General features: G+C 41.0%; 1 protein-coding gene across 1 annotated transcript; it reads right to left on the reverse strand.

The window, feature by feature from the left end:
• Positions 1-1337: 1337 nt before the first annotated feature.
• LOC117460805 (cortexin-3) lies at positions 1338-27193 on the reverse strand. The gene is made up of 2 exons (XM_034102381.2): positions 26993-27193; positions 1338-3222 (listed from the first exon to the last, which is right to left on the reverse strand). Exon 2 carries the CDS (start codon positions 3141-3143, stop codon positions 2892-2894), a length of 252 nt encoding a protein of 83 aa, XP_033958272.1. The 5' UTR covers positions 3144-3222; positions 26993-27193; the 3' UTR covers positions 1338-2891.

The following is a 27193-nucleotide window of genomic DNA, read 5'->3' on the forward strand; positions in this document are numbered from 1 at the left end:
CCCATTTCCGCCACTTGAAAAAAATAAAATCCCCATGAAAAGTCATAATTATGAGATAAGAAAGTCGAAATTATGAGATAAAAAGTCATAATAATGAGATAAAAAGTCATAATTATGAGATAAGAAGTGTGCATGCGCTGCAGTGGCGCTGTCTTCAAAGGTCCCTTCATCACCTTGCTGCTCTCCACCATGCAAACAGCATCTAGTCCTAAATAAGGTAACTATTACAGGTGACTTTGTAAATGTTAGATGTTACATATAGCCTATATTGCAGCTAAACTACAACAATGCAGTTCATAGCTTTGACATTACCTGTTATGAATATAATATATATGCCTATAGTTGTGTGGTAACGTTCACGGTTTAGAGTTAGAGCAACTCACAGCAGCAGTATGCCTACACTATTGTCATTAGTGGCGTGAACGTTACCACAAAACTATAGGCATATATATTATATTCATAACAGGTAATGTCAAAGCTATGAACTGCATTGTTGTAGTTTAGCTGCAATATAGGCTATATGTAACATCTAACATTTACAGAAGTCACCTGTAACAGTTACCTTATTTAGGACTAGATGCTGTTTGCATGGTGGAGAGCAGCAAGGTGATGAAGGGACCTTTGAAGACAGCGCCACTGCAGCGCATGCGCACTTCTTATCTCATAATTATGACTTTTCATGGGGATTTTATTTTTTTCAAGTGGCGGAAATGGGCTTCCATAGTTAAGAGCATTCCATGGAATATAACAAAAAGTGTATCTCGAGCCGGTTTCTGAAACTTACCTACCCCACCTTTAATGATCAGAGGTGTGCAGAGGATGATTGCAAATAGCAACGTATTCAGCGTCAGAGAGAAGATTGTTATTCTGCATGCTGTCTGGGGGTCTCGGCTCAAAGAGCAGCCTGGGCCCGGAGACGTGTGTGTGTGTGTGTGTGTGTGTGTGTGTGTGTGTGTGTGTGTGTGTGTGTGTGTGTGTGTGTGTGTGTGTGTCTCGGTGTGTGTGTGTGTGTGTGTGTGTGTCTGTGTGTGTGTGTGGGTGTGTGTGTGTGTGTGTGTGTGTGTGTGTGTGTGTGTGTGTGTGTGTGTGTGTGTGTGTGTGTGTGTGTGTGAAGCGAGAGTGTCTGGGTTCACAGAAATCCCATCCAGACACCTGCCGGCTACCGCTGCCAGTCGCTGATAAAATGGTGAAAGAATGTAAGGCGCCTCAGGAGTCCACGTCCGCCTTCAAAATGGCCGGGTGGGCTTGGAAGAACCATTTTTGGTTTGTCTTCAACACCTGCCACTTTTAACGCCTTGTGAATGAAGCTCAGGAAATAAAACACATTCAAAAGGCAGTTGTGAACTCTGATCATTTTTATTAGAAAAAAGGAAACGGTGGCCCCGGGCGAAAAACAGATCGAAAGAAAAAGGCTGCAGTATACAGACGAGAAAAAATAGCTGCTTGAGAAAACTGACCCACAGCTACAACATCAGGATTAAAGCACTTCACCAGTTATCATGCACGAAGAGAGCGAGAAACACATGCAGGGGAGGGGGCACATCACCTCAGCACAATATCCCATCACATCTGCGACAGGTAGGAAAAGGCCACAGCAGATCACAAGAACATCACACGCCGTTGAAAGGGTCAGAGTTCACTTCCTGTCCCGACTGGAGCGACAGAGCAGGGCTGGTTTATTTTTTCTTATTTTTTAGCGGGTTGTATGACATCTCCGTGAAGTGCAAAGACACAGTCGCATCAGTGATTGGCTGATTCCAGCATCTCCGCCACCTACGATACTGTAAACAATCTACACTATAAGGCGCACAGTTGAAAAATTGCCCAACGAAAGAGCCTCAGTGTCACTTCTTAAAGGGTTTGATGTGAAAATGCATCGTCATCTTCACCATCAGATCTGACATACCAACTGTCAATACACCTCAGGCAGTGAAATGCTGTTTAGGTTTGGGCACTAAACCAAAGAAAAGACATTAAAAGACAAAAACCCATTTCCATTCTCTTTCCTAAAATGTCAATCTTGCTTCAAATTAGGCACACGGTACGGCAGAGTAAACTTTGTTTTCCTCAATACCTCTTTTGGTTGTTGACATATAAAAGACGGGGACACCGAAGAGTCCCGCACGATTTTAAAGGACAATTTGTTTGTTTTATCGCACACACTGAACAAGTATCTGTCCAAACCTTTGACATTAAAGGGAGAACTTTTCCACACAGTTTCCTTCTTTGTGATTATTTAACCTGCTTTAAGACGTTGATACCGACCTTTCCTCGCCGTCTAGAAGGTAACAACCAGCACAGAATATCTTACGAAGACACAAGGCAATAAATTCCTCTTCGCTTGAATAATATCAGTCGTACAAAGTCTTTGGGACCGCCCGTGTCCGTCCACGAAATAAAATACGTTAAAACTAACAGACCTCAACGATTAGCTTGTTTTTCTCACCAACTATTTAAAACACCGATTGTCTACATTATCAATACAAATCTAAAGGTTTACAGATAAGTAAACACTCTTCAACTGGCTTGGACCTCAAAAGATATTTGACCCTGTGTGAGATGTGCGGAAAGTCTTCCAAGCGCCAAGATGGAGGTGGAAGAGGTAGTCCACAGGAGAGCTGATGCCAGGGGAAGGAAGTGGCCGTAACTCGCTCCGGTGCATCGCCTGGACTGAAGGTTTGATCGATAATTCGGAGCATAATCCTTGGTTGTCTTCTTGTGGTGGAGAATTTTCTGATTTGGCAGGGAGAAGCTGTTAGCGGTCGTTTTCAACGTCAATCCACCATCTTTTCAGCCAAAGTTTCCAGTGACGGGTTTCGTTTATCCTGGTGAATTAGCAGTCATTTGTTCAGTCTTTTATTGTTCTAATATATATATATACTGCGCACTTGTTAGACGATGCGGTAATCGAACGTGTCCTTCTCGGTGTGGTCAGTCCAGTTGGACGAGGGCATGCTGCGGTACGGGTCCAGCAGGATGCGGAAGCAGCGCACGATGAGCAGCGCCAGGAATATGAAGAGCAGCAGCACGAAGATGAAGGCCGCCTTCTGCTCCAGCGTCAGGTAGGAGGACACGTGATGTCCGCCGCCTGACGAGGACAGCGTGCTGCTGAAGAGGCCTTCAGCCATCCGCGGCACATCCATGCTTGATCGTCTCGGCTCCAGCTCTTTTTCCGGGTGTGTAAAGATTTAGGAATTGAAGATGGGGTTCAGAGGATCAGACCTGCAAGGCAAGGCAAGGCAAGTTTATTCATATAGCACTTTTCAACACAAGGCAATTCAAAGTGCATAAAACACATTAGAAACATTAAAAAGCAAAGATAATAAAACACGAGTAACACAGTGCAGAGTGAGATGTGAATAGTTCAATTAAAAGTAGCGGCAAAAAGAAAGTCTTCAGCCTGGATTGAACAGTATTCAGAGTTTCAGCGGACCTGCAGGTTTCTGGTTTGATCCAGATATTTGACAATACCCCTAACCAGATTCTCACATTCCTCTACCCCGAGTCTTCCCGTGAAATGACGGTTCCTTTGACAGTTTTCTAACCTTTTATATTCCTTCCATCCTTTTCTTTCACCCATTTGCTTCCCCAGACAACACATTTAGCTATTTCACTCTTACCGAACCCATCTTTGACCTTTAAACCACTTTTCTTTTCAATTCCCAGAATAAGAATATTCAAACCTGTTTTAAGACTTCCCTGGTGAATCTTTGGCCTTTAGACCACTTTTTTCTGCGAGACAATCCAAACACACACGGGTTATTCTGGTGTCCTCTGACAGCAAACAGATATATCAATTTAATGTGATTGTTAAAAACTGAAAGCAAAGTCTTGAACTCTTAAAAAAGAAGAGGGGGGACAAAACAAACTCAGGCCAGATGAGTTCATCTTTGAACCTCCAGGCAAAAAGCCCGCTGGGTAATAAAATAGGAATCCCAGGGGACTCTTTTGGCCTCGTATTCCTGCAGCTCAGGGGCTTTGAATTGGCTCTGGGAGTTTTAGTTATGCAACATTTATTGGAAGCACCACTGGAAGTAGATGTGTAGCTGGCTTCATTAAACCACAGCACGCAGGTCTTACATTTACAATCAGGACTCCAATTAATTATATTGCTGTGAAACCCATTTCCAGTGGCACCATTCAGCTTTAAACAGTCCCAAGTATGTGCTTTCAGACAAGGATACAGGAACGAGGCATGCAAAATAACACACTGTTATTTACTCACCAATAACACACAATTATCCTTGCTTTTATTTATTAGTTTAATTCCATAATCTCGGTCTTTTTTGGTGTTCGTCAGGAACTGAATTTCAAAATTAAAAAACCAATAAATAAAAGCAAGGATAATTGTGTGTTATTGGTGAGTAAATAACAGCGTGTTATTTTGAAAAGAATAACAAATTAGAAGGAAAAAAAGATTTAAAAAATACGAGGCTCTGAGCCCCATTTATTTTCCTCACAGACGGCAACACTAAAGGTCTACAATAAAGACCTAAATGAATATTTGGGATGTTCTTGCCTTTAGATTCTCCCAATAAGTCCAAGTACAGAGGGAGACTTTGCTGTGAAAAAACACATTTCCACCAAAAAAACGTTAGCAACCATGTGTACACATTCATGAAGTAATCTTCGTCATAACTAGCAAACTAAACATCATGTACATGTACTGCACAAATAATCAGAAATAAAAACTCATTACTCGCATAAAATGAGATCAAAACGCATTTTAATGGCCAAATGAACCTTAAAATAGGCATTATGAAGGTGTGTGTGTGTGTGTGTGTGTGTGTGTGTGTGTGTGTGTGTGTGTGTGTGTGTGTGTGTGTGTGTGTGTGTGTGTGCAAACAAATGGAGGTCCCCATAAGGGGGATCATTAATTTTAGGGTGAAGACTTGGTTAGGGTAAAGGTTAGGATAAGTCTCCAGGAAATGCAAGTAAGTCAATGTTAAGTCCCCTGAAGTGATGTATACATGGTGTGTGTGTGTGTGTGTGTGTGTGTGTGTGTGTGTGTGTGTGTGTGTGTGTGTTGTGTCTCCCTGCCTGATTAGGAGTCACAAAGCTTTGCATGTGTGTAGATGAGATATGAAAGAAGTTTAAAGATGTGTGTGATAACAAAGGGGGTCTCAAGCAGCCATTGGATACCCCACTTTGTGCTGCTGGCAGGAAAATGGACGGTCTTAGAGCAAGAGAAAGTCATCACAACATTAACTCAGTCAAAAGACTAACGAGTGGTGCAGGAATGAGTCCTAAAACGCTGAAATGACTCAGCATTTAATCACTTCTGGTTTCCTCGTCTCGAAGTCAACGTTTAAAAAAAAGTGTTTTTAGTTAGAAACCTGAAATAAGGTTCTATGGTTAACACAAGCCGAAAAGATTTTCACATTTTGTTCTATGACATAATATACGTCCACTGTTGAATGTCCGAAGCTTCTTTAGCCGCGTTCACACTGCGGTACTTTTCCCACAAAGGTTCATGCGAACTTAGTTCATGATCGCGTTCACACCAAAAAGAGCCGGTACTAAAAGTAGTTAATGCGAACCTTTTTACCCCCTCGAAAGTCCCTGCTAGAGAGCAGGGACTTTCGAGCGGCTCTTTTTTGAGAAAGAGCTATATTTCTGATTGGCTGGGCGGATTGCAAACCATGCCCCGTAAAACTCCCAAAAAGTTTTGTGAAGCCGCCATTTTATTATCCTCGCATTAGCATTATTAGCATTAGCATTAGCCCAGCGCAGAAACGCAGAGAGACTAACTTATGGCAACACAAAATAAAACATGGGAGCGGTGAAGATGAGGAGGTGTCGGCGTTCTGGCGATTTACTCGGAAGGCTTCATGCGAACTAAAGAGTTCGCATGAACTAAGTTCGCATGAACCTTTGTGGGAAAAGTACCGCAGTGTGAACGCGGCTTATGTTTCATAAAACAGCGGTTGCTAACAAGTGACTAAATAGTAACCCCTCCCAAATCTGATCAATGACGACATGTATAGCCGCATGCCATCATTTCAGCGCTGGTTGTCTTGGTGGTGCCCAGCCAACAATGTGGGCTTCGTAAATAATTGGACAGCCTTCTGCGGAAAACCTGGTCTGATTAAGAGAGACGGCATTCATCCTACTTTGGAAGGTGCAGATCTCATTTCGGCAAACATTTCAGGGCTTTGTGGACGTAATCCATGACAAACTGGAGTTGAGACCAGGAGGCAGAGTCGCAGTCTTACACGCTTCTCTGCGCTCTCTCCTAGGCAGTCATCCATAGGAATCCCGAACCCAATAACATACCCAATATTAGCGGTGTGTGTGTCTGCCCAAGGACAATTTAAGGTAAAACCTAATAGAGGTGTCATACATAATAACCTAATAAAAGTAAATGTAACAACTACTACAGTGCAACAAAACAGGAAGATTAAATGTGGTCTCTTAAACATAAGATCTCTAGCATCTAAAGCAATATTGGTAAATGATTTAATATCAGATTATAATATTGATATATGCTGTCTCACTGAAACTTGGTTGAGACATGAAGAATATGTCAGCATAAATGAGGCCACTCCACCCAGCCATGTCAATATTGCTCGAGGCACGGGCCGAGGAGGTGGAGTTGCAGCCATCATTAACTCAAGTTTACTTATCAATACTAAACCAAAATTAAATTATACCTCCTTTGAAAGCCTCGTTTTTACTCTTACGCATCCGACCTGGAAAACTTTGCAGCCAATCTTATTTGTTACAGTGTATCGTGCACCAGGTCCTTATTCAGAATTCTTATCAGAATTCTCTGAGTTTTTATCAACTTTGGTTCTTAAAACAGACAAAGTAATTATCGTAGGTGACTTTAATATTCATGTTGACGATGATAAAATAGCCTTACTGTTGCATTTAACTCTATATTAGATTCTGTTGGTTTCTGTCAGAGTGTAAATAAACCAACCCACTGCTATAATCACACTCTTGACCTTGTTCTGACTTATGGTATTGAAATTGAGCAACTATTAGTCGAACCGCATAATCCTGCTTTATCCGACCATTTCTTAGTAACTTTTTATTTTTTATCATACATTTTTTATTGCAACATCTTGAATTGACAACACAGTACAGAAGACAATTCAGGTTGCACAACATTTTGGATTAATTCAATCCCATCCCTCTATCCTACATCCCACCCACCTACCCACCCACTCCATAGCCGACCCCCCACCCACTCCATCGCCCACCCCCCCCCCCCCTCCACCAACCACCGGGGCAACAATATCCCCACAGGGATAGCATTCTTATTTGGTCAGGAGCTCCTTTAAGTTAGATATCAGATCTAGACTGTCCACATTAAAATTGTATCAGCTTTTGCATTGTTGATTCTCGCAGAGGACAGTTCAAGGTAAGAAATGTTCAAAAAACTCTGAAGCCAGTGAGAACTTGAAATATCGTGAGGAGGTTTCAACGTTGGACTATAATCTTTTTAGCTGCAGTCAAGCCTGTTAGCCAGATTTTGCGAGTTTTCCCCATAAGGGAAAGGTGAGATTCATCATTTAAAAGATGTACAGCAGGTTTCTTAGTAACTTTTGAAGTACTGTTACTAGACTACAAAGCATTAGTCAAAAGCTCTTGCAGCAGAAACCTATCTGTTAGTGCTATAGCCAAATTTAAGGAAGAGATTCCACCAATACTTAACTCGATAGCATGTCTGCATGTAAGGGAGGAAACTTATACAAAATGTACACCACCCCAAATTGATCATGTTGTTGATAGTGCTACAGATGCGTTGCGAATAAAATTAGACTCTGTTGCTCCTTTGAAAAAGAAGAAAATAAAACAACATAGATTAGCTCCATGGCATAATGCCGAAACCCGCAAAATAAAGCAAAAGTCGAGACAACTTGAAAGGATATGGCGTTCCACTAAACTAAAGATTTCTTTTCAGCACTGTAGCCAGGCTGACAGAGAGCCACAGCTCCATTGAGCCTTCTATTCCCATAGCACTCAGTAGTTATGATTTTATGTGCTTTTTTAACGATACAATTGTTACTCTTAGAAACAAAATTAATGACCTCTTGCCTTTGACCAGTATAGTGTTATCAACAGCTCCCGGAAACGTAAGTTCTAATATTACACTAGATAGTAAACTAGAATGCTTTTCAGCCATTAACCTTGAACAATTAAATTCAATGATTCTCTCTTCTAAACCATCAACGTGCATGTTAGACCCAATTCCAACTAAGCTGTTGAAGGAAGTTTTTCCATTAATTAGCACTTCTTTATTAAATATTATGAATATGTCTTTATTATCAGGCTATGTTCCACAATCATTCAAAGTAGCAGTGATAAAACCGCTTCTTAAAAAGCACAACCTCGATCCAGAGGTTTTAGCCAACTATAGACCTATTTCTAATCTTCCGTTCCTCTCAAAAATTCTTGAGAAAGCGGTCGCAAAACAGTTGTGTGATTACTTAAAAAACAATGATTTATTTGAAGATGTTCAGTCTGGCTTTAGAACACATCATAGCACAGAGACAGCTCTGGTTAAAGTCACAAATGATATTCTAATAGCCTCTGACAAGGGACTTGTCTCTACTCTTGTTTTGCTCGATCTCAGTGCTGCATTTGATACTATCGACCATGATATCCTATTGCAAAGACTAGAGCACTTAGTTGGCATACAGGGAACTGCTTTAGGCTGGTTTAGGTCCTATCTATCTGAACGTTCTCAGTTTGTACGTGTTAACGATGAATCTTCCACGCAAACCAAAGTTAGCCATGGAGTGCCACAGGGCTCAGTGCTCGGACCTATTTTGTTCACATTATATATGCTTCCATTAGGCAATATTATAAGGAATCATTCTGTAAACTTTCATTGTTATGCGGATGATACTCAACTATATTTATCAATCAAGCCTGATGAAATTAATCATCTAAATACAATTCAAGACTGCCTTAAGGACTTAAAAACGTGGATGACCTTAAACTTTTTGATTTGAAACACGACCAAAACTGAAGTTGTTGTACTTGGCCCAAAGAATCTACGAAACAAATTATCTAAAGATATACTAACTATGAATGGCATTAATTTAGCCTCCAGTGAGACTGTAAGGAATCTTGGTGTTATATTTGATCAGGATTTATCCTTTAACGCCCACATAAAATCAATTTCAAGAACCGCCTACTTCCATCTACGTAACATTGCAAAAATCAGGCATATCTTGCCTCAAAACGATGCAGAGAAACTAGTCCATGCATTTGTTACTTCAAGGCTGGATTATTGTAACTCCTTATTATCAGGGAGTACCAAGAAGTCTGTCAAGACGCTTCAGCTGATTCAAAATGCTGCAGCTCGTGTACTAACCAGAGTTAGGAAAAGGGATATAGAACACAGGATGGAATTTAAAATTCTTCTTCTCGCCTACAAAGCCCTTAATGGGCAGGCGTCATCTTACCTTAAAGAACTCATTATACCCTACTGTCCTACTAGGGCATTGCGTTCCAAGAATGCAGGGTTGTTGGTTGTTCCTAGAGTCTCTAAAAGTACAATGGGAGCCAGAGCCTTTTCTTATCAAGCTCCACATTTGTGGAATCAGCTTCCAGTTTGTGTTCGGGCGGCAGACACCCTATCCGCTTTTAAGAGTGCGCTTAAGACCTTCCTTTTTGATAAAGCTTATAGTTAGGGCTGATTAGATTCAGCCCCTAGTTTTGCTGATATAGGCTTAGTTTGTCGGGGGACATCTTACTTCTTCCTTCTCTCTGTCTGTACCTGTGTACTCTCATGTTCCGATTAACCCAGCTTCCCCACATGTCTCTCTTTTGGTGTCTATCTACGCCGGGATCCGGAGTCATGGCTAATCCTGTTGCTGTGGTCCTGGATCATAAGTCCTGGATGGATATCCTCATGGATTCATCTTCTTATTATAGACATGAATTTCCAAACATTTGGACTTCCTATGTTGCAGATGTATTATCTTTTAAATGTACACACGGCATCTATTGCACGTCTGTCCGTCCTGGGAGAGGGATCCCTCCTCTGTTGCTCTCCCTGAGGTTTCTCCCATGTTCCCTTTAAACTGTGGGTTTTCTCACGATGTGAGGGTCTGAGGACAGAGGGTGTCGTATTGTCATACTGATATTCTGTACAAACTGTGAAGTCCACTTAGACAAATGTAACATTTGTGATATTGGGCTATATAAATAAACATTGATTGATTGATAATTGAATAAACGTCATGACGCCAAACATTAGCCTCCTTTAGCTTAGCGATGGTAAAATGAAGTCATGCGACCGTGATCAAGTTCCTTTATAGCCAACACCCTTTTACTCCTGCGATTGCATTTACGCTTCAGTTAAGCTTCATGTGTTGTTAATATGTAAAGATTATCCTGCTGAACAAAACACGTAAATGTGTGTTTTCCAAAAAGCTTATTTTCTGTAATATACCAAAATCCAATAAGGGAAACCCCATTACTTGTTGTCTATGGACCCCCTGCGATGCTAATTTCCGGGTTAGCTTACAAAAATACGTCATCACTGCGCTACTCTATTTGAAAGCTAGCTATGGTTGATGCTAGCTCGTAGCAAGAAACCCTTTCTGCTTTGAGAGGAGCATACCTTACCTAACACTGTGGATATGTACTAAAAGTTACAGGGGGAGGATGCTCCCACCAAACTTCAGTTATTACCGCTCTAGAAATGACTCGCTGAACATTTATTTTGGTCATTACAGCTGACAACGGCTTATTTACAGTCCAATTTATATTCTCTCCTTTTTTTCTCATGCCATTTTTAGTCCTGGAAAACTTTTAAACAATCAGAAGTGGATAATAAGTTACAAAAGTTTGAGAATCCCTGCAGTGGAGGGGCCAAACGCTGGAAGTCCCCAAGAAATGCATTATATACCTCAGTTTGAACCTCGGGGAGTTTTTTGAAACAAATATTTGCAATTTCTAAAATCTCTCTTCGGGAATCAATGGGTCTGAGAGCCACAGTATGAGTAAGGAAGATGGACAGTTCTGAGAGACAGGCTTACATTGATTTAAGTCTTTTAATTGGATTGAAAATGAACAGGGGCCTAATAGCTTGTTTTCATTGGGGCCCCCGCCAGGTTAATGAGGTCTGAAATGGCCTTGGGCTGGATCAGGTTCGCTACTCTCAGAGGGCAAACAGGAGAAAAGAACAACAACAACTTCTATTCTAAGCACATACCTTGCAGATGTCAAATCGAATACACTTTGGTTAAGTCTCAGCACAACAGAGTAGGGGCTGACGGTAATTACTCCCACAGCAGAGAACCCACAGGTGCACACTTGTTAGCATTGGACACAATTTACTCATGAATTATTTTGACCATGAAGCAGCTTTCTGTCTGGATCATTTGTTCTGGCAAGAAGAAGCCCATCACATTAAATCTGGAGAGCACCGTTGGCTTGTCTGTTCTATAAAGAGAGGCAAATGCATCCAAAAGAAAAACAGCCACAAGGACTGCTCATCGTTTTGTTTCTTTTCCTCTGATGAGCAAACTCTCAGAAAGATTGCTGCGAGCCAGCTTTACCATTTTTACAATTCTTTTGTACAATAGAGGAGCACTACAGAACAAATGGTTTATTTAAACCGTAGAGATGTGGGTCTTCTCAGACAGATTGCTTTCTTTATGCAGGGAATCTTTTGTGTGTTATATCTGTAGCTTTGGACAAGCATCCTATTTGTTTCCCAATTTCATTGTCAGATGCAATTATCTAAAGTTTTTACTTTTTAGCTTGTGATTACTTCAAAATCAAGTGATGTCAACGTGCTTGTTTATTAGAATTATGTTCTAAAAGCCTGAGACATTAATACGATTTAAAAAGGCTTAGATTAGAGTAACATGGAGGAGGCGTGTGGTGCAGTGGGTTGTGCGTTGGTGTTGGGGTCAGAGGTTCAAACCCCACTGCAGTCAGCATGTCGTCTAACAAGTGACATGTCATAATAATGTAACATCTGAATAATTTATAAAGTTAGGTTACAGAAACAGGTTTTTCCAGCTTTATTTATCCTGTTTATTTTATCACGACTGCACAGATTTATGTTTTGTTGCTGTCAGGGAAACTGACTAAACCAAATCATCTGAATGTGAAGTTGAAGTAAACAAATGCCTTTTCAAATATGTATGCACATATTTGTGCGTGAGGTTAGAAAGAAAGTATCTCTGTAAAATGATTGAACCATTCTCCATTTGTTATCCCTTCAAAATGGGAGTTTATTGCCAAACGAGACTACAAAGCACTGCAGAACAAATGGTTTATTTAAACCTGAGTCACGTAAGTCGGCACAGATTGTTATTTCTGCAAAAGGGGATTTTATGGTGTGTGTTATTTCTGTAGCTGTGGATATTACTCCTATTTGTTCCCCAACGTAATTGCATAGCTCCAAGCATGAGCAGTCAGAGGCAATTATCTGAAGTTTCCACAACCTTTTAGCTTGTTGTCACTTTCAAATTAAGTTATGTCTACGTGGGAGCACATGATCGGTCGCGTGTTTCATTTGATTTCTTTCTAAAACGCCCAAGACCTGATGAATAATCCAACACAACCATTCAACCCTTAGATGCATAAGTGGGTCTTTTTGGACCCGGTGAGGTGGTTTTCTTGAAGTATCTTTGTAATTACTTTTTTTTATCATTTCATATTCCAGCTATTCCTCAAAAAACATGTTTTGGATATCATGCCATTCACATTTAAATGTTAAGAAATTGTAGTTTTTGTATTTCTACCCCAAGCTTCCATAAGTGGGTCAAAAATGACCCGCATGCATTTTCTATGGGAACCTTTGATTCTAATCACCTGTTGCTGTCAGGAATACATTCACTGTGGACCACACTGACTACATCACAAGTGACACCTCTCAGGAAGATTATTTCACACAGCAAGATCTGAAACCTGTCAGTATAATAATAATCATAATACATTATATTTGTTTAGGGCGTTTCAAGGACTCAAAATCGCTTTACAATCTAAGGGAAGGTTAGGGTGGGGGGTATGGGACTATCAAACTTGATCAACCGGCACGGATTGATGGGGGGGCTATGAGTAGACAAGAGGAGAAGAGATGAGTTTTGAAAAGGGACTGGAATACTGTGAGGGTCTCAGAATAGCGGAGATCTTTGCATCGATATGTTCAAAACGTTTTTTCAAAATGTAAAAAAAATGTCTAAAATTCTAAATAGTGAAAAATTAAATATAAAATATTTCTAGTGTGAACCAAAATATAAAACTAAATATTATCTTAGCCAAAATGACAAAAATGGCATAAAAACCCATATTATTCTAATACGGGTCCTTTTAGACCCACTTATGGAAGAGTGTAGTCACTCTAAGGGTTAAAGCAAAGACTATAAACATCTGAATAATTGACAGAAGGAGAAGTGGCAGAAGCAGGTTTACCTTCTTCTCTTTCTTGTTTATTTGATCTGCACAGATTTGTTTTGTGCGTGGCTGTCGGGGAAACATTGATATGAAGCAACAGTAAACAATTGTCTATTGTATTGTTCTGTAAAGCACTTTGAATTGCCTTGTGTTGAAAAGTGCTATATAAATAAACTTGCCTTGCCTTGCCTATTGTATTGAGAAAATGTTCATGCACATATTTTCAGTACAGGAGGTTAGAGAGAAACTAGCGCTGTAGAATGATTCATCTTCTCTCCAATTGTTTCTGTCAAATGGGAGTTTATTGACAACAGCTATTACTGCAGCCCGGTTTGACATGTTTTGTAGAATGCAGAACAAATTGTTCATTTAAACCTGAGTCATGGTCACAGACAGATAGTTATTATCTTGGTGTGTTATTTCTGTGGACATAAATCCTATTTGTTCCCCAACGTAATTGCATGGTTCCGTGAATATGCAGTCAGATGCAAAAATAAGTTTTCTTAACTGTTGCTTAAAATATCTACTTGTGAAACTGACATCGATTGCTTGTTTGAGTGAGATATGGTAAATGACGCACACATCAATATGATGGAAAAGGCAAAGGAACATCTGAAGGATTGACAGGATGTGAACTTTTCTATCCTGTTTCTCCTGCACACATTCATTGTTGTGGGGAGGCGCGTGGCGCAGTGGGTTGTGCGTTGGTGTTCGGATCACAGGTTCAAACTTAAAATAGTAGATAAGAAGTCAGTTTATTCTCATCATTGCCCAATACTCACAAAATATAACTTGTTGAGCTGGGAAAATGTAATGAGATATGCAAATGTACAACATAATACACGGCCTTACCTCACCTCCGCTCAGACATTTTATCACCACACCTGTAACTAGGGCAACAAGAGCTGCAACAAGAGGAGACTGCGTTGTTCCATTAAGGAAGAGTTCATTCCGCCAATCTTCTTTTTCTTTTAAAGCTGCACAACAGTGGAACTCAATCCCAGTAAAGATTAGAGAACAAAACACCTGCAGTTTATTTAAATCTAACTTGAAAACATGGTTAGTGGAAAGTCAGCTCTGTCAACACTGACACAGTCTGTACATGACAACGCTCTGTGTATATGCCTTGACCTGTATCTGTCTGCTTTGTGACTTTGTATTTTAGTTTAGTTTTTATGTATATGCTTGTATTTTAGTTTAGTTTTTATGTTTTTATATATGCTTGTATTTTAGTTTAGTTTTTATGTTTTTATATATGCTTTTATCATAATATAAGTATCTCTGTTGAATGTTGTTTTACTGATTGTATTTACCTGTTATTTTTTGAAGTGAATTTTTGTTTTTAGGATGACTTTTAACATCTGTCCAGGGACTACAGACGGAAAATAGCCTGTTGGCTAACTCTGGCGCATTTACAGAAATGTCAATTAATGTGCACTGTCCCTGTCAAATAAATATATAATTTTTTTTAAAAAAAAACCCACTGCAGTCAGCATGTCGTTGTGTCCCTGAGACTCTTCACCCCATATTTCTCCTGTGGGGATTGCCCACAGTACTGAGTGTGTAAGTCGCTTTGGATAAAAGCGTCTATCAAGTGAGATGTAATGTAACGTTGTGGCTGTCAGGGAAACACTGATGTGAAGCAACAGTAAACACACGTTCTATACAATTGTCTATTGTATTGAGAAACTGTGCATGGACATACTTGCAGCAGGTGCATGAGGTTAGAAAGAACTGCTCTGTAAAATGATTTATCCTTTCTCCATTTTTCTCTTTTCTATCTCGGAATGGTTTCTGTAAACATGCTGCTGCGTCCCAACATCTTAGGAGCTTTGCTGTCAAATAAAACGCTATAAACAGAAAGGAAACAGCTGGAATGAAGGAAATAAAACACTGCGGAATAGGCTTTACTCGTACGCTAACAACTTCCCTAAACAGGCTCTTCTCTTCCAATCATTCACAGATTTATTAGATCACTATCATCATTGGGGGTGACATGGTGCCACGCCCTCATCCACCTCCACGGGCTGCCGGTCAAGTCCCGGATTCAATACAAAACACTCATCCTCACGTACAAGTCCCTCCATTCCCTCGCCCCCCAGTACCTATCGGACCTCCTCCATCCCTACACCCCTTCTCGGAGTCTGCGGTCCTCAGACACGGGCCTGCTCTCCATCCCCCGCTCTCGCCTCCGAACTGTTGCCGACAGGGCGTTCAGTGCTGCGGCCCCCACCCTCTGGAATGCACTTCCTGCCGAGATCCGTAATGCTGCCTCCCTGGACGTCTTCAAGTCATCACTAAAAACACACCTGTTCACCCGGCCTTCGGGCCCGAGCCCTTTTTTCGTCCCCCGGCTTCCTTTATTTATTTCTTTGGTTTTCCCGTTGATTGTCTGTTTGTTTTGTTTGTCCACCATGTACAGCGACCTTGGGTGCCTTGAAACTCGCTATATAAATATCATTTATTATTATTATTATCACCATTTTTTAAATTGCCTCTTAGAAAGATTTGCATTGCCAGAACTAACATCTTGTTTCTGTGTTGTGTGTCTCGGTCACGCTCCTGTAAGCATGAAGAGCTGTCTTGGGATGTGAGGAGGGGGGGGGGGGATGTTATGTGACATTCGGTCAGGAGAGCTGTCTCTTTCTGCCCGAAGAAATACAATGAAAGCTCTGCAGGCCACTCTCAGGAGGACAGAGACAGAGACGGAGACGGAGACGGAGAGAGACGACTTTACCCTTGCTTTGCAGATCAGAAGCATGTAATCCATCACACTTAAAACCCAGAGAAATGATGTTTCACAGCCGTGATTCATCGCCCTTACTTTGGGGAACGATAAGGAACGGGCGGTTTTTCTTTTCCCGCTGCAGTTCCATCAGCTGTCTAATCATAATCTTGTCCTCCAAAGAGGTTCGCTGAGTATTACATGGCCAATATGCTTATATAACGCACTTCAAAGACCCCCAACATTTACATCATCAGCAGCTCCACGATGACTCTCATCGCTCTCCTTCAAAGCTACGCTATTTAAGCTACTACCGACGACTTTAGAAATAAATATTCACGTTTGAAGGAAAAGTCTCCGCCATTCGAAGAAGGTCCTTTAATCCGTCTGTTATATGTTCTTTGATCATCAGCAGCTACATCCAGGGCCGTATCCAGGATTTCCTAAATACCGAGGTCCAAACATGTTAGGGGGGTTCGGGGGATTTTCATGATCTAGTTAGGTGCTTTTTAAGTCCTGTGGGGGGTCACACATTGGATAACATATTGATTTTAGAGCCGGGACTCGATTACAAAAATTAATCTAATTAATTAGAGGCTTTGTAATTAATTAATCGAAATTAATCGCATTTTTAATCAAATATACATATTTGACCTGAGAACAGTGAGAAGCAATTTCCACATGGATGTTACTCCAGGTGGTCTACAGTCGGGTGCAGTCCAGTGAGCCAGGGAGCTGGTTATTCTCTCAGACGTGGACTGACTTATCCTGGCCCTGAAACCAGTCATCTGGTTGAGTGTGGGTTGGGTCAGGGTGTGGTTCCTTGCACTCGGAGTCGGGCTAACGTCCACGCTAGCTGCTACATGCTAGCTGCTACATGCTAGCTGCTACATGCTAGCTGCTACATGCTAGCTGATACATGCTAGCTGCTACATGCTAGCTGCTACATGCTAGCTGCTACATGCTAGCTGCTACATGCTAGCTGCTACATGCTTTGCATTTAGGTGATACTTTAGGCTTGATGTGCTGCGGTGATATGCAAATTCTTTTTTGCATAATTTGCACACAACCGTGCTCTTATCGACGCTTCCATCCGTCCGTTTTTTAAAACAAAATGTCCCATCCACGGGGCCGACCAAAGCGGTCTCATCAGCTTGTTCGTTCATGTTTGACTATTGTTCACCGTGGTTTGTTGTTGTTTGAAGTCCCATGCTGAAGTCATGAACGTTAGTTGGTGCTCCAGTATAATCGGTACGCCTGAAACTCATCCAGTGAGAAACGTTCCGCTGTGCAAAAATAAGTGCGATTAAAGTGCGATTAAAATGCGTTAATTTTTTTAACGCGTACATTTTTGTGTAATTAATTAATCTTAATTAACGCGTTAAAGTCCCGGCCCTAATTGATTTCAAATCATGTCAGTGGGCTGACAATGTAAATTATTTTTGAAAGTGTAATAAATAAGAATCAGTTGATTGTTACTATTAATGATCTGGACGTGCTGAAGAGTCAACATTCACTTTCCATGTCTCTCTCCTTTCCATAACCTGCAGCCACTCGTCCATCTCCTTTACTCTCTCTGCCCTCTTCCTGTTCTTTACTCTCTCTGTCCTCTTCCTGTTCTTTACTCTCTCTGCCCTCTTCCTGTTCTTTACTCTCTCTGTCCTCTACCCTTTCTCTTTGTTCAACCTCTCCCTCATTGTTAAATGTTTGCTCCTCCTCACTTGTCGCTCCTGCCAGTGAGTTTAAAGCAATTCAGCCATTTAGTTCATTTCACTTGTTTGTTTGCATTATTTTTTTTACTTTAAATCTGTTTTGTTTGATTCTCAAAAGAGAACAAAGATGTACGCAAATTGTGTTTTATACAATTGTATGTTATTATGACATCATAACTGCAATAGATGTATGTTGTTTTACAATTATGCCTATTGTAAATGAAGACTATTGTTATAGATGTATAGATACATAGATAGATAGATAGATAGATAGATAGATAGATAGATAGATAGATACATAGATAGATAGATAGATAGATAGATAGATAGATACATAGATACATAGATAGATAGATAGATACATAGATACATAGATACATAGATAGATAGATAGATAGATAGATAGATACATAGATACATAGATAGATAGATAGATAGATGGATAGATAGATAGATAGATAGATACATAGATACATAGATAGATAGATAGATAGATACATAGATACATAGATACATAGATGGATAGATAGATAGATAGATAGATAGATAGATAGATAGATACATAGATAGATAGATAGATAGATAGATAGATAGATAGATAGATACATAGATACATAGATACATAGATAGATAGATAGATAGATAGATAGATAGATACATAGATACATAGATACATAGATAGATAGATAGATAGATAGATAGATAGATAGATAGATAGATAGATAGATACATAGATAGATAGATGGGGTTATTAAGCCTACATTCTTCTGTGTGACTGTGCAGTTCCTCCCTGACTTCCATCACTGTCTCTCTCTCTCTCTCTCTTTCTCTCTGCCTGTCCTGTCTCTCTCTAACCAACGCTGAGCTTCGACTGACGTAATCTTTCCATTATATCTGAGTCAGTGTAAAAGAAAACAACACAATGTTATATCTTCAATGTTTTACTCAAATTGAAATGAAAGAAAAGCATTACAACGTTTGTCAAAAGGTAATCCTTCTGACATTGGATGAATGTAATTAACTTTCGCTCTCTAGCTAGTTTATTCACGCAATGTAAACCAAAGTATAGCCTATAGCTGCAATATAAGTTAGTGTGCATGTTGTCGGACGTCCACTGACTAACGTAGAGCGCTCACACAGGATCTGCTGCTCATATGATGTCCTGATGAGCAGGAGCACAAGCAGCCGCTGGACTCAGATCTCTAGATACCTCATCACTCCTCCGCTGCTCCGGTACAAGTCCGGGCTGCGGTGGTTTCAAATCAAATCAAATCAAATTTTATTTGTAGAGCACATTTAAAAACGATGTTGGTCGAGCCAAAGTGCTGTACATGTAAATTAAACACATAAAAACACATTACATCACAATAAATCACAACAGATAAAAACAACACATGGAACAGTCAGGAGTCGTAACCCCACTCTAACTAGAAGGCCAGAGAGAAGTAGTGTGTCTTCACATGGAGGGGAAGAGTGTTCCAGAGCCTGGGGCCGGCTGCTGCGAAGGCTCGGTGCCCTCGGGTTTTGAGCCTGGTCTTAGACACCACCAGCAGCAGCTGGTCAGCAGATCTTAAGGCTCTGCCTGGGGTGTAGCGCTGGAGGAGTTCAGCTATATAGGCCGGAGCCAACCCATTTAGTGCTTTAAATACAAATAAAAGGATTTTAAAATCAATTCTGAACCGGACTGGAAGCCAGTGTAGTGAGGCCAGAATTGGGGTGATGTGGTCACGCTTTTTGTGGCCAGTCAGGAGACGTGCAGCTGCGTTTTGGACTAGCTGCAGGCGTTTAATTGATGCCTGGTCCATACCCACATACAGAGCGTTACAATGGTCCAGTCTTGAGGTCACAAAGGCGTTAATAACGCTTTCCAGGTCTTTAAAAGATAAATACGACTTGGTTTTGGCCAATAGTCTTATTTTAAAAGAGCAGGATTTTACTACGGTGCTGACTTGCTAGTCGAATTTAAAAGTGCTATTGAAGGTCACTCCAAGGTTCATGACAGAGGGGAGGATGTTTTTACATAGGGAGCCCAGAATATCAACCGGAGAGGCTGGAGGTTGGGGTCCAAAAAAGATGACCTCGGTCTTGCTCTCCTTGAGGTTGAGGAAGTTTTTGCTCAGCCAGGATTTGAACTCTGTTAAGCAGTCCATCAACTGCTGTAGTGAGTTGACATTTGCTTTGAGAGGAAGATAGATCTGTACATCGTCCGCGTAGCAGTGGAAGGGCATATTGTGTTTCGTGAGAATTGAACCTAGGGGCAGTATGTACAGTAAAAAGAGGATGGGGCCCAGAATTGAGCCTTGGGGGACCCCACAGGTAAGAGGGGCTTTGGCAGAGGAGAAGGCACCTAGCTGCACTAAAAAGCTACGGTCTGTCAGGTAAGAGCTGAACCAGGTTTGTTGATACGGTTGATACATGTCGTCTTCTTCTGTTTGCTTTAATCGAGGCTACGTAGTTATGCAGCGCCCCCATCGTCAGTAAATGGAAGTACTACAAAGAACCCCTTTAGTGCAATTATTTCACAAGTTTAGTTAAATACACAGCTCTACAAAAATGACCGAAGTCCGGACCTCGGTGACCTCAATGGTGGATACGGCCATGGCTACATCTTAGGAAAAATAGCTTGTCTCTGAAGATCCGAAATAGCCTCCAGATGTGACAGAAACACAGAAACACAGATACTACGTCTGATTGTTGGAAAGTTAACCGCTTTTTATAGAAGCACAAGTTATTTTAGTCCCAACTGCACACCATCAGTGACATGTCAGACACCGAGAGTAACACTGACAGGAGGTGAGTGGGAAACGGACATAATTTGTGTATGTCTGTGTGTGTGTGTCTGTCTGCCTGTGTGTGTGTGTGTGTGTGTGTGTGTGTGTGTGTGTGTGTGTGTGTGTGTGTGTGTGTGTGTGTGTGTGTGTGAGTGTGTCTGTGTGTCTGTGTGTCTGTGGGTAATGGCTATGACTAATGGTGAATTCAGAGTGCATGAGAGTGGGTGAAATGAAAAGGTTTAGGGGAATTATTGGACTTCCTTTTCCAGCTTGTCGTCAATCATTACACAATATAAATGTCTCGCTGAGTTATCAAAGAACTGCACTTTCAGTTCTGTTCTCAACTCAAAAGACCTCTTCAGGACGTGTGCCCTGCTGAGCCAACCTCTGTGAAGTAGAGCCTCATATTCTGACTCAATTTCCTCCAAAAAAGCACGGAACTGGCGGTGCTTTAAGCCCCTGGATCTGATATGGTTGATGCATTTCACAACGACAGACATCACATTGTCAAACTTCAAGCATTTGCTGCAAAGGGCCTGCTGATGGATAATGCAGTGCAGAGCAATAGCCTCCTCCACACCCTCCTCCTCCAGTTTTCTTTGAACAAGTGCCACCAGCCCATCTTTCCTCGCTGTCATTGATGGCGCTCCGTCGGTCGTAATTCCAAGAAACCTCTTCCATGGCAGATCAATATCCGCAATGGCATCACACAGTTGCTGCTGGAATATCTCCGGAGCGGTGGTCTGGCCATGCATTGGTTTCACTGTAAGCAACTCCTCTGTCACTTCAAACTTGTCATCAACACCACGGACATACATTGCGAGCTGAGCGGTGTCAGTGATGTCCGTGCTCTCATCAAGAGCCACAGAGTAGGCACGGAAAAGTTTGGCTTTGTCGCACAGCTGATCGTCACTTGATAAGTGAGAAATGCGCTCTGTCCCTTCTTTTCCAGACAGACTATACTTGCAGCCTGCAACATGCACTTTTTTACAAACTCGCCTTCCATAAACGGCTTTCCCGCCTTAGCAATCATCTCGCTCACCACATAGCTAGCTTCGACTGCTAAATCAGCCTCATTGCTTCCTTTCTTGAAGAGATTTTGTTGCTTTCATAGACATTTTTTTAGCTCTGTGACTCTTTTCTCTCTCGTCTCCCAGGTATTCTGCATACTCTGCATGTTTAGTTGAGTAGTGACGTTTGACGTTATACTCCTTGTATACAGCGATTTTCTCTGTGCATATAAGGCACGTTGCGTTTCCCCTGTAGGCTACTCGACAAAAAAATATTCAGTCTCCCACTTCTCCTGAAATCTTCTGTGGTCATCATCGACTTCTCTTTTTCCTGAAAGTTTTGATGTAGACATGACTGGGCGATATATTCTCCTTCCACTCTGTGTCACTTTTGGATCACTCGCTGCACGCATTTGATTGACGTGGCGGAGTTCCCTCGGAGGGGGGAGGGGCGAGGGAACTGCGTGCAGCAGTTCCCTGCCAGCAGCGGGATCAATCCAAAAATTAAATGAAAATTTGAAAGTGCGAACGTAAACGCGCGGGCCAGATTAACACTATTACAGGATATCAACAACGGGGCCATGAGAAACTGTCTCGCGGGCCGCGTCTGGACCGCGGGCCTGGAGTCTAAAAAACCTGCACGACATCAGCAGGAGAGGACTCTTTAAAGTAGAGACACTACATACTGATATACACCTGAACATCAGCAGGAGAGGACTCTTTAAAGTAGGGACACTACATACTGATATACACCTGAACATCAGCAGGAGAGGACTCTTTAAAGTAGAGACACTACATACTGATATACACCTGAACATCAGCAGGAGAGGACTCTTTAAAGTAGGGACACTACATACTGATATACACCTGAACATCAGCAGGAGAGGACTCTTTAAAGTAGAGACACTACATACTGATATACACCTGAACATCAGCAGGAGAGGACTCTTTAAAGTAGAGACACTACATACTGATATACACCTGAACATCAGCAGGAGAGGACTCTTTAAAGTAGAGACACTACATACTGATATACACCTGAACATCAGCAGGAGAGGACTCTTTAAAGTAGGGACACTACATACTGATATACACCTGAACATCAGCAGGAGAGGACTCTTTAAAGTAGGGACACTAAATACTGATATACAGCTGAACATCAGCAGGAGAGGACTCTTTAAAGTAGGGACACTACATACTGATATACAGCTGAACATCAGCAGGAGAGGACTCTTTAAAGTAGGGACACTACATACTGATATACACCTGACCATCAGCAGGAGAGGACTCTTTAAAGTAGGGACACTACATACTGATATACACCTGAACATCAGCAGGAGAGGACTCTTTAAAGTAGAGACACTACATACTGATATACACCTGAACATCAGCAGGAGAGGACTCTTTAAAGTAGAGACACTACATACTGATATACACCTGAACATCAGCAGGAGAGGACTCTTTAAAGTAGGGACACTACATACTGATATACACGTGAACATCAGCAGGAGAGGACTCTTTAAAGTAGGGACACTACATACTGATATACACCTGACCATCAGCAGGAGAGGACTCTTTAAAGTAGGGACACTACATACTGATATACACCTGAACATCAGCAGGAGAGGACTCTTTAAAGTAGAGACACTACATACTGATATACACCTGAACATCAGCAGGAGAGGACTCTTTAAAGTAGAGACACTACATACTGATATACACCTGAACATCAGCAGGAGAGGACTCTTTAAAGTAGAGACACTACATACTGATATACACCTGAACATCAGCAGGAGAGGACTCTTTAAAGTAGGGACACTACATACTGATATACACGTGAACATCAGCAGGAGAGGACTCTTTAAAGTAGGGACACTACATACTGATATACACGTGAACATCAGCAGGAGAGGACTCTTTAAAGTAGGGACACTACATACTGATATACAGCTGAACATCAGCAGGAGAGGACTCTTTAAAGTAGAGACACTACACACTGATATACACCTGACCATCAGCAGGAGAGGACTCTTTAAAGTAGGGACACTACATACTGATATACACCTGAACATCAGCAGGAGAGGACTCTTTAAAGTAGGGACACTACATACTGATATATACCTGAACATCAGCAGGAGAGGACTCTTTAAAGTAGGGACACTACATACTGATATACACCTGAACATCAGCAGGAGAGGACTCTTTAAAGTAGAGACACTATATACTGATATACACCTGAACATCAGCAGGAGAGGACTCTTTAAAGTAGAGACACCACATACTGATATACACCTGAACATCAGCAGGAGAGGACTCTTTAAAGTAGAGACACTACATACTGATATACACCTGAACATCAGCAGGAGAGGACTCTTTAAAGTAGAGACACTACATACTGATATACACTTGAACATCAGCAGGAGAGGACTCTTTAAAGTAGAGCCACTACATACTGATATGACCCTGAAAATAAGCATAGTATGTCCTCTTAAAGTACTAAAACCTTGACTTATACCAAGTCATATTGCTGTACTACATATTATATCAAACACCATGTTATACCATATGTATATATACTCTGTTATGTTTCTGTACTCTACTTATACAATAGAGCCTGCAGTGCTATTCCTCTGCTCTACGGCCACACAGCTCAATAACAGCTCAGTTCCGTTAATGCAGGAATGATAGTAATTAACTGGCTCGATGTAATGAAGCTATACAATTGCAGATGTAGCTAATTTACAAGTAGATTTCTGGCCCATAATAGCAACTCCGACACGACTCAAGTACCACAGCCTTGACTTATACCAAGTAATATCATTATACAATATGTACCATGTTATACTATACAACTATAAGGAGGATGAGAACAACTATTTTTCATACTTTCCAGATTCAACGTTTGGTAAATGTCAGAAAAAGGAGAAAAGTGTCCATCCCTTTTTTCTTCTTCCAAGGTGATGTCCTTAAGTATCGTGTTTTGTCAGTTTCAAACAGACAGACGTTTATTTTACTGTGATATGTAACAAAGAAAGGACATCTGTGTACGTGTGAGGCCAATGATGGTATTTTCTGATATCTTTCCCTGAAAATGTACTCAATTATGAAAAAAGTTGGCGATTGTTATCCTGAACATGGACTAAAAAATGTATCATTGCAGGTATACTCCACCTCATATATCTCATACCCAATATTATCATATTATGTTAATAGGCTATGTTGCACTAATATCAATGCAGTGCACTCACATTACTTATTCATGTCATATAGCCTGGTGCAGAATAACGTTCAATCACACCCCAGTCACTTTAAAGTCTACAATCTTCAAATGCTGTTGAAACTCGTCTCGATTTTTCCTTCTTTAGATTTGGCAGCTCTTTTTATACCTCTTTTGAATGTATTCCTGTTACTTTCAATCATTCTCTGTATTCATTTCTGTCCTTGTGTTCTGCAGTAACAAGATGTACCTGCTGGGAATCAACAAAGGTGTATCTCTGTATTTTAATCAGAAACACATTGAAACAGGAAGACTTTCAATTAGAAAAACCTTTGTAGACTTGTATTTATTTTATAATTAAGAGTATTAGTACATGTGGTATAATCCAAATAATTTAGCATATATTAAAGGTAGGGTAGGCAATTCACTTTAGAAACACTTTTTGTTATATTCCATGGAATGCTCTGAACATCCCGATAGCAATGAATATCTGAAATGCTTTGACAAAAAATACATTAAATATGTCATCTGTAGAAGCCGTAGTACTGTAAAAAGCTCGACCAATCATCTGAGCCGGCCCGGCTAAAGTAACTGGATGGCCTACCTGCCTGTCAGCCGTCCATCTGTGCACAAACTTATCTCGTGCCCTCATTGGTCTTGTGCGCGTCCGTGTGTGTTGGAGGAGGAGGGGCTCTGTGAGGAAGTAGCAGATTTTCTCCGGTTGTGTATTTCCAAATTCTAGCGATCTCGAGCCGGTTTCTCAAATGTACCGTGGGGTAGGTAAACCAGCTCGATACGTTTGTGCCCCGATGGAAGGCTGACAGGCAGGTAGGCCATGTAGGTTGTACTTTTTACAGTATTACGGCTTCTACAGATGACATTTTTTAATGGATTTTTTGTCAAAGCACTTCAGATATTCATTGCTATCGGGATGTTAAGAGCATTCCATGGAATATAACAAACAGTGTATCTCGAGCCGGTTTCTGAAACTTACCTACCCCACCTTTAAGGTACTTTGTTTAATATCAAAGTTTTCTGAAAGGTCATGTTTAAATATGCAAAAGAGCCTCCGTCTTATTTAATAAGTCTTAATTTGCATACATATCAGGAAAGTGAAAATGAATTTCATTGTGTTGACTTATAAGAAGTCAAAGGTGTCCAAAGAGGAAATTGGATATCTCTTCGTATCTCTCCATACATCAGAACACACCGTCAACAGCCGTCAATGAGAAGAAACAAAAAATCAATTTCCGCCGTGTTTTAAGGAATACATATGTCATAAATCAATGATATATGAACAAAAGGTAAAGGTATATCTTACTGTACGGAAGTCAAGCTTCATGGCTTCAAAAAAACTAATATTGAGCCTTTAAAGTTAAATATTGTACATTTTTCAAGAGTATTACTTTGACTAATATATATCAGTATATGACACTTCAGATGATTGGTTATCCTACAATAACATGTGTAAAATCTATGTTTAAATACACAAATGAGACAGTTTCTTATGTCGGTGCATTTAGAAATTTGACAAGGTAAAATAAACACCTCAATGTGTATTTTAGGTGTTTTCTTATTACTTGTCTAAACGAAAACAGAATAGTCTAAATTTCAAAATGGACAGGTGCACATGAATCTGTTTTTTGCCCGGGGCATCTCGCCTTAATAATTTAGATTATAACTAAAACATGTATTTATGATGCAAGTATTGCAAGAACATGATCAGAAAAGGGGATAGCCTAAACATTAATAATTGACATAAGCCGTCATTCATGCAACAATACGCATGTAATAAATGTTTAAATAAAGGAAGAGTGCTGTAAGAACATATCCTCATACTGATTCTTTGTGTTGCTTCTTCCATCCACTGTCAAAGGTAGACACACCCGCAGCCTCAGGACAAAATCAAGAGCCGCCATTTAAATAAAACGTATTAAAAGGGGAATATTTCCCGTGTGAAACTTGTGTTAAACCGGCAGATTATCATGACAGAGAGCCGGTGCACGAGCCTCCTGCAGCCGGACTCCTCTCCACACAACACGTGCATCAAAACGCATCCAAAGACTTCATGTGTCTCCTCTCTCGTGCGTAAAATGCCCACATTTTCGGGGTGCAAACGGTCCCGGGTGGAGGGGACGGAGAGAGTCTCAGCTGCAGGTGGCCGAGTGAGTGTCAACACTAACCTGCTGTTATCAGGGGAGCTCGGGGATCTCCTTCAGCTCTCCATCCTGCGCGAGTCGACGTGTATGTTTTCAACAACGCACGAGCTTTGCAAGAAACCGCAGGGCTCCTCAGTGCATGACAGAAGCAGAACATAAAAAAAGAGCCTCGCAGTTGTGATGTTTCTGGTTCTGCTGCCTGAGCCTCACCCACTGGTGTTTTCT

Source organism: Pseudochaenichthys georgianus, chromosome 16 (assembly GCF_902827115.2).
Source record: "Pseudochaenichthys georgianus chromosome 16, fPseGeo1.2, whole genome shotgun sequence".
Taxonomy (NCBI): domain Eukaryota; kingdom Metazoa; phylum Chordata; class Actinopteri; order Perciformes; family Channichthyidae; genus Pseudochaenichthys; species Pseudochaenichthys georgianus.

Coding starts and splice junctions, on each gene's coding strand:
- LOC117460805 (XM_034102381.2), bottom strand. CDS start 3,143: ATGGATGTGCCGCGGATGGCTGAAGGCCTCTTCAGCAGCACGCTGTCC.